Raw genomic sequence first — 9155 nt, 5'->3', positions numbered from 1 at the left:
CTTCTTCTTATACCTAATTGCATATGGAGATAAAGAATGTACAGTGCTGACTCTGTTGTACTGTTCATTGGAGACCATCTGAGAAAGTTCTAACTTTATGTCAGTTTCAGCGTATTTTTGGTATGCAAACCTCTCCCTGTGGAAAAAGAGGAGTAAATATTACTAGTGTATGTCAGCATTCCATAGGATAAGTAAGTCATATATGCCATTCTTTAAAGGAAAAAAATGTGTGCAGCTCAGTCTTGTAACAAGCCTACTAATGACAGGGTTGTAGCACTAGGCCGTAGCAAGGTAGGCTGTGAGCTATTTCTCATTCCCCTTCCATTTTTCAGCATTGGATGGGACGTGTAAGACTGCAGCAGGGAGTATCAGTGATAACAAGTGCATATCAGAAGTAAGAACAGGTGTGTCACTGTGTTTATTTAGACCCTTTTCAAATTAATGAGGTATGGAGCACACTATAATTAGAAATGTTAAATTCTAAATCCAACTAGAGAAAAAAAAAGCTTGAAAAGCTTTTAGCCACATGTGTATTGTGCTGGGTAGGTTATATATAGGAAAGTACTTCATTGCCAAAAGCCTCTTTCTTTTGTTACATATGACTACTGTTTGCTGCTGTTTTTTAATATACGTTTTTAGTTTTTCCTTACGACTCAGTTCTCAAGAAACAATTGTCCTCTCTGATTTTGTAAGTCTGTCACTTCTTGAAACCCTAATTTATGTTGTTTTATCCTGTTTCTAACCTGGGATTAAATAATTTCTTCTCTTATGCCTCTGGTATTTCCAGTCACTTTTTTTTGTACACCTAGGAAGTATATCACTAGCCTTTTGGGCTGTCAGGCTGTCAGATACCTGGTTAGCCCTTTGAAACAGGTAGGCAGACTACAGCAGAGAGAAGATGAGCAACCAGTCCCCAAGGCTAGAGGTAGGTAAGTTGCTCTAACCTGATGAAGCCTTATTCTTACTGGAGAGTCGGCAGTAGAAGAGTTGGCTCATCCAACAGCCTTGGAATGTACTGGTGGGTGGTATGTGCATCTGTCACCCCTAGAGGGGAACTAGTAAGAGCAGAATGTATTATTGAGTAGTGGTGTTCTCCAAAGAGGTTAACAAATGATCAGCTCAGGTCTGGAAATTTGATCTGTATCTGGCATTTAGCTATGTGATGAAGTTGAACTGCAAAAACTACCACTGCTTGTAAGTAAACAGTTTTACCATACTGCAGGTCTTTGTTCCTCTTCTGTTTTATTGCCAATATGATCTATGTTTCACAGTGAAAATTTGAAGTGTCACCTGGATGTTGCTTTTCCCCTATTTTGTGGGAAAAGGCACGAACTTTTACAACTAAACTTGTCTTTTCTACTTGGATCTGATAACATAAGTGCAGCTTCTGAGCAGGCTTTTTTTTTTATACTGCTTTTCTTTTGGTATTTTTATGAAATTTATATAACAAGCCCTCCTCCCTCCATACCTGGTAATTTAGACTTAGAATGTGTGAGGATTAAAAAATGTTTCAACAATGTTAAGAGAACTTTGACAGAGCTCAAATGGCTTGGGACTGAGGAAAACTTAAAATATGCTTCTATCTTTGCATCACAGCCTAAGTAAAATGTTACCGATGTATACTTGGGAACACAATTCAAAAATTAAGAAAGTTGATTACTGATGCTAAGAGAAGTTATCAGCACAAGTATGTTCAAATTTTACCATGTCACGAAAGAAATATCCATATTTAAGGAGGAGAAGAGCAAAGTAATATAACTTTGAGCATTTGTATAGAAATAAACCAAGAAATCAAGTAAAAGAGTGTTCTGAGGCACTCTTTTGACACTATAAATAAACTCAGAAACAGTTGAGAGAAAATTGGCAAAAAGGTATAAAAAATATGTAAAGCTGCAGACCCACATTCGTATTTTATAGCTACTTAAAATTATCTGTTAGATCTGCAGAGGTGTAGCTTTCATCACAGAGGGCTCAGAGAGAGCTAGCATCACAGGAGGGTCTTTGATTATTAATGTGACTTAAAGAGTTCGTAGCTTCTGGCTTATCAATATATGAAATTGGTATTTTTCTCCATGCATAAATTGTGTACTCAAAATAAGGATTCTGTCGGCTTCCCAATTTACACATCATAATTGGTTTATTCAGACCACCAATCTTCTTTCCAACTTACAAATGCTGTTTTAGGATTGACAGTTTTTCTTCCTTTCTATGCTTCTAGTTTTGTTCTGTGCTTTTGTAGTGCATAAGGATCCTACTTCAGTTTTAGGACTGAGTTAATGAAATAGCAGAATACTATAGTGCTATGCTGTTAAGTATTTCTAAGTTGTGCAAATAAAATTACTAAATTATTTTATTTGTCTTCTAAGTGCGTGAAACTTTTGGACACTCGTACTGATAAAGTATTTCTCTAGAATTTCTTATCTGTTTGACTAAGTATCTGCAATGCTGTGATTTATTTCTTAGTTCAGCCAAATTAGAGAGTTCCAAAGGATATCTGTGAATCAGTAAGCCAGGATGGTAAAGGAGGAGCAAGTATATTAATTTGTGTTGAAAGCTGTAAAATCCTTTCCATTTTTCATAAAAAATGATGAAAATAGCACATAGTGTTTTCAGAAGTCCATAGCTAGCTCACCATTTCTAGCAGAGGAAGGAATAAGCCCTAGGAATGTAGGCTATAAAAATATTTCTGCTGAGATTGTTTGAAACTTATCTTCCTAAAAAAAACTGATTGGAAATACAATTTTACAGTACCACTCTTCCAATAAAAAATATCTTCCAGTGGAATTTGATAGCATATTTCTTTTCTGTTCAAATATGAACAAAAGATGAGCTAAATGATGAAGTGAACATTTATTTCAGGACTATCTGAGGCTTCACAGCTAAATTTGACATTACAATACCCAAAGCATTTTTCTCCCTGTAGCTTTAATAAAAGGAATAACAGTACTGTAAAAAGAGTACAGTGAGAAATAGGAAAATTAAGCCAGCTGTTCCTAATTAATCACGGCCTAACTTCAGACCTTGTTTCTACATTTTGGATGACAGTGAGAGGGAAAAAAATAATCTTCATTTCACACATTCTTTTTAGAGAGGTATTTCTAAATTTTAAAGAACAAGCAACTTTCTAGGTTTTTGTGACAACCTGTAATAATTTTTTAGATAGCAATTTAAGAAGTCACAAATTCTGTTTATTAGAGAAAAAGATAGCTTATATAGTCTTCCAGTTATATATATAAAATTAAAGTGCAGACTAGCAGTAAGCCTGCAAAGTTATACCTGATGATACGTCTACAGTTGTTAAAATGCAACAAAGCTATAAGATTATTTTAAACCATGGTAGTCTTGATACACTTGAATTCCAGCAATGGAATTTCCAGTTTATTAGCAAGTTTCATTAGTGTTGTGTTACTGGTGTGGTGAGATTATCAACAATTTCAAGGTCATTATGTTTATAATGTCAATGAAAACCAGAATACTATGATACGTGCACTTAAATTGCTGCAGTGAAGAAGTTTTGAATAGTTATGTCATGGAACAGAAATGTTGACTCTCTCAATGGGACAGAGCAGAATTTCCATATGTTAGTATTTCTAAATTTGCCTTAAGGACAAAAAAAACTGTGCTGATGTTGGATTGCCACACAACTCTTAAGCCTCCATTCACATTATTGAAACTGTTATTGTACTACTGTTATTGTAACTCTACTGTTAAATGACACAGAAAATTTAAAAAGCTTGCTTTATTCTGTTGCTTGTGTAGATCCAGGAAAATGCAGAAAAGACCTGTTCCAAGTCAGTGTGGTGATGACTGAGGTATTCTTAGTCTGGGTAAGATTTTAATTGAAAATGAAATCTTAACTGCTGTACACTTCATTGTGAATTAAGCTGGAATTGTTCAGGATCCATTGAGCTTGTCAAACTGGTCTGTATGCAGTCTTTTGTTTGACACCTGAGCTGTACTGACATTTGGTATTCTAGAAAAAAAAAAAAAATTATCAATAGCCAGGTATAACCACCTGTCATTCCTGTAAGCATGTTCTATACTGGATCATGTTGAATGGGAGAGAAATTGAAAGTAAATGTAAGTTAAGATGTGGAGTCCACTAGAATGGACAGGATTCTCTTTATGGTTTGCTTCAGGAGTCAATGCTGGATGTTTCCTAATCACTGAACAAATTGGAATAGGAAACAAGATTTGAGGGCTTGTCCCACACAGAGGAAAGCACAGCATTTGAGACAGGGTGCCTTTTAAAAAGGCACACTGTAGTTCAAATAAAAATCTGAGCTATTCAGGCTAGACCATCTATGTTATTGCTCTGAATTGGTATAGATACTGAGACAGGTTCAACAGGTAACACTTTTAATGGGGAACAGCAGTACGGCTGATGCAGTAAGGTGGCACTCAGAACTGTTCACCTTTCCTGGGGCGAAAATCTGTACCTAAGTGCCTTGGAGCCTGTTGTTGCCAGACCTGGTTACTCAATACCATGACCAAGTCCCTGTGTGTTGTATCATCCAGGCAGGTTTTGTACAGCAAAGTGAAACTGTGTCAACCTTTGGAGTCATACTTCGGTGTAGCTGGTGCTGCAGCAACTCTTCATAAAAACACTTCCCTGTTGCTGAGGTGCATGCAGGCAATTGACAGCCCTGTGGTTCGGGATGAAAACAGCTGTTTGCTGGTTTTTGTTGTTGTTTTTTTCCTTTTGCTTTGCACTGAGACCACAAATGTTTATACAGATCCCTGCTGTAGAATGTTGCTAATTTATAATTTAAAGCTGTGTAATTTACAGCTTTATAATTGTACATCATTGTCTTTTCCTACAGGTTTGTTCTGTAAACTAGCATTTTTTCCCATCAGAATTCCTTTAATGTCAACTTTAAAAAAAAAAAAAAAAAAAAAAACTTGGTTATTTTGTCAAAGTATATTGTGCACAGGGTCAAACTGGTTTGCACACAGTGCCATGCATATACCCTCTGTTAATAAATACACCTGACAAGTCAACCACAAATATTAATCTCTGAGGAAGTGATAGTTGTCAGGTACGCTTATCTGCTTGCTAGAAGGAACCTTAGATGTCATGGATCTCTCTCTTCACTGGTAGAATGCGTTATATGTGTTATAAAGTCTTTAACAGAAATTGATTAATCGCTCATTCCCTGAAATTTGTGTAAATCATACAGTATTTGCTGCAGCTTTACGCCTTTCCGTGTTAAAAGAAGGTAACAGAACCAAAGTTTTTAGACTTAATCGAGTACTGCATTATATGACACAAGTACATGATTTTTTCCAGTTTGAGGAAAAACAGAAAACAAAGGGTGTTTTTTCTTAAGATGGTCCTGGTGAAAATTCACACCTTTCCCAACGCAGCCTTTACAAAACATACCAACCATTTCTTTGGACTTAAACCAGAATGCATTAAAGTAGCCACAGTTAATTGAAGCAGTGCTACCCTAGAGGTAAGTAGAAATAAACTATCCAAATTGACTGAGTTTTTACAGTTTGTTGCACTTAAAGCTGAACCAGTTTTCTTGATGATTTTCCAAGTGTGAACTTTTTTTCTGGTTTACTGTCTGGAATCATGTTAGCACTTCTCTCTGCGCTCAGCATTACTGAAGGACACTTTTCCCTGACTTTCTCTAGACCAGTTTGTGTTATGTTCCGGCAAAAATCCACATGGAGTGTTTGCAGTGATCTCCCATAGAGGGTCACTGCTTCCAATGTCTGGTCAGTGATCCGCACGCAGTTTTCCAGTTTGAGTGTCTTGAGGCTTGGGCAGTTCCTGAGAAGAAGCAAGAGGCAATCATCCGTAACATGGCCGCATCCAGAGAGGGTCAGAGATAGCAGGTTTGGACATCTGAAAACATAATCATTACAGGTGAGACTAGGGAAGAATAAATAATATACAGAGCTTGGAAAAGCCAGTGTCTTCAAGATTAAATCTTAAAGTTTTAGCAAAATACTTCCTCTTTTACCAGGAGGGTAAGAAAGTATGAGAAGGTGGGGGTGTATGTAGGTCTTAAAGCTCAACTTTACTAATCACAAAACTTACCTTTCTTGCTTTTTCTGTTGGTGGCTACGTCTGTAGCTCAGTCGGTGCAGTGGGGAAGTGGATGCTTGTACATGTATAGGCTGCAGCTGCAGTGTTTTTTTACCTAAGGAGTTGCATGGTGCTGCCTTTCTCTGAGTTCAGAGAAGGAAAACCCAGCAGAGATCATAGGTTCAAGTCAGAATGGATTTGAGGACAATTGAGTGAAGAGGCTGCTTTGTAGACATGCTGAGCATGGGCAAGTAAGACACTCCCACTCTCTTGATTTTATGGAGATTTTTTGTTTGTTACTTCAACTCCTTGGTTTTACTGAGTAAGTGCCAGCTACTACCTACCTAGTTGAGTGCTGATGTTGGATTGCCACACAACTCTTAAGCCTCCATTCACGTTATTGAAACTGTTATTGTATTATTGTTATCGTAACTACTGTTAAATGACACAGAAAATTTAAAAAGCTTGCTTTATTCTGTTGCTTGTGTAGATCCAGGAAAATACAGAAAAGACCTGTTCCAAGTCAGTGTGATGATGACTTACACTGTCCATGTGTATGCAACTGGAGCAGACTGGTTATTATTTGCTGTTGTGCTGAATAGGCACGTTTGCAAAGGCCCTTGTGCCCCGACCTGCAAATCCTTCTGTACAGTGTTTGCTTTCTCACTTCCAGCTCTCTCCAAGGAGCAGCAGTTGAGCTGTGTGTCTACTTAGGTAGATAAACCTTAATGTTTCTGCATTAACATAGGACTCCTTTAGTTCTATTGTTGACAGTAAAAAATGATTACAGCAATGCTAATGGTGATCTTGTGGTCTTGGTGATCTTGGCAAGGCTATTAGCTTGCCTGTTGCCTGCAGGAACTGTAAAAAGGTATCCATAAGTGCTTCCATAAACAGATCAGTTAGAAATGCAAGTGACCAAAACAGGAAAGGTTAAAAAAAGGATCTGACCCACAGTGTCATCAGCAGAACAAAAGTACTCAAAACTCAGAAAGCAAAGCTGAAAATTCATTTGAATTATGTTTTTCTTTGCACAGAATGCTAGAAATTCTCTTGTGATAGAACTGCTTTAGGAGGGTTGCTGCAAAAAGGCAAGAATTGGACTTGGGAAGGCTAAAATGGATGACACCGTCAGTGTTAATATACACGGACATTTTTAAGAGTGAAGATTTAACTTTTGGAAATTGATCTCCTTAATTCTGAGAGGCCATTGCTGAACTTTGATGGACTTCGAGGTTGCTTGCTACTCCACAGGGTCTGCTTTGCATTATGTCCAGCAACCAATGTGAGTTTACAGATTCTGCAAAGGAAGGCACTTAAGTGTTAAACTGTTTCTACTGAGCTGTAGTCTTGTGTTCTCCTTCTGAATTGTAATTTGTGATGGCAAAAAAATAGAAATAATTAAGCGTGCCATCTTGGTAGTAGACATTTCAGTGACAAAATTAGAGTATTTCCTTACATGTACTCTTTACTCAGCACTGATATGTTTCCTAATGGTATTTGGCTAATTAAGCTGAAGTTCTTATCAGTTGTTCTGGAACAATTACTTTTGAACTGTTGAACTTAAAGTACACATTCTTTTCTGAACCCATATTTTAGTCCTTGGTTTGAGATTGTACTGTTGCTGGTTCTCACCAACACCCCGCATTCTGTTAGTACCCTGTAATTTGTTGTTTTGTTTGTTTGTTTGTTTTATAAATTGCTAGGTCCAAATTGAACATTTTGCTTTCCGTGCTGTGGCACTAAGCTGAAGGCTGGTTACACCACAAATGTATACCATTTCAGCTCTAATATTTGACCACGGCTATCCTTGGTGTTGAATTAAAATGCACTGGGATTGGTTTTACCCTGTTTGCTCCTCCTAATGTAGTGTGACACTTTTTCTTAGAGCTGCTCAGTAGCACTAAAGCTGTTAAAAGAAATAATGCGCATTGACAGCTCTTTTTTCTTAGTGATACTTCCTTTTACTCTAGTTTATAAAAAACATAGTTACATTTCAGTATAAAATCAGTATTTACTTGAATGTATAAAAAATATAGTTACATTTCAGTATAAAATCAGTATTTACTTGAATGGAACAAATTTTCTGTTAGGAATGTGTTTAATGCACTTTCTTTTTCAAATGAAATGTATTCAGTATGTGAAATCATGCCTTTCCTCTAGGGGTTCCCCGTAGACAATCCTTGACAATGACAGAATGGTACATTTTAAGTTAAGCAGCAACTTAGTAGGCAGTATTGCACTTTACTATATTAATTAATCTTTATTCCAAAAAGAGGGAAGACTAGGCTTAAAGAAAGTCATTGAGAAGATACGCTATTGCCACTATAAAACCAACGTAACGCTATATTAAAACTACACAGTGAAAGCACTCATGTACTTACTGCTCCATTTCAGGGAGGCTGTATGGAGGAGAATTAACAGTTCTCAATGCTGTCATTTAAAGGCAGCTAACTTTACAGGAGTGTAGAATTTCACACCCAAAGAACATACCTGTTGCCAACTTCTAGCAAAAAATCAGTGACAGTGTTTTCATGCTTGTTACAGAAGTCTTTCTGGAAATTGTTTTTCATCCAGTCCTCAATGTTACACACCTTGACTCTCTCTGAATGCCAGCAGATGGATAAATATTTTAAGGCAGGTCCCAGGAGAAAGTTGTGCTTCTTTAGTTCCGCTGGAGAGTTAAAATTCAGTAAAGACCAAAGTATAGGATCTTGAAACACTTCCAGCAGTTTGTGACATGTTTTTGCTAAATTTTTCCTGCTGTTTTTGTCCAGAAAAGAAAATAGATGTAAAAGGCATTCCCGATTCAGCTGGGTTATATGCATAGCCCTTCACAGAGTGTAAGGAAGCAGACAGTCTCCTGGCCTTGTGGAATAACGGCAGTGCTGGAGAGGGGCTCAGAATCACTAGAAGGCTGTTGCACATATATGGTTGTGGAATGGTGTTTATTTTTGGCCAACAACTGGTGCAGAAGTTAAGAGCAGGGAAAGGATAAGGACAATGCATGAAACTGCTGTGCTGTTCCTTCAAGGGAATGGAATGGGCATGCAGATCAGCAGGACTTCTCTTTCATGTAATGCTTCCTTAAAAGGGATTTTTCTTTGAAATCATTATT

The 9155-nt window shown here is 37.2% G+C and overlaps 1 protein-coding gene across 1 annotated transcript; it reads right to left on the bottom strand.

Moving 5' to 3' along the window:
- Window positions 1–5152: 5152 nt before the first annotated feature.
- FBXL22 (F-box and leucine rich repeat protein 22) lies at window positions 5153–8865 on the bottom strand (the record flags this gene model as incomplete). The annotated part of the gene is made up of 2 exons (XM_084293223.1): window positions 5153–5854; window positions 8531–8865. The coding sequence occupies 2 exons, from the start codon at window positions 8863–8865 to the stop codon at window positions 5509–5511; spliced, it is 681 nt and encodes a 226-aa protein (XP_084149349.1). The 3' UTR covers window positions 5153–5508.
- Between the last annotated feature and the right edge of the window lie 290 nt (window positions 8866–9155).

The sequence above is a fragment of the Netta rufina genome, assembly GCF_964035555.1.
Source record: "Netta rufina genome assembly, chromosome: 11".
NCBI classification, from domain to species: Eukaryota; Metazoa; Chordata; class Aves; order Anseriformes; family Anatidae; genus Netta; species Netta rufina.
Note: the sequence above shows the minus strand (reverse complement) of the source record. Positions and strands in the feature narration are given on the sequence as shown.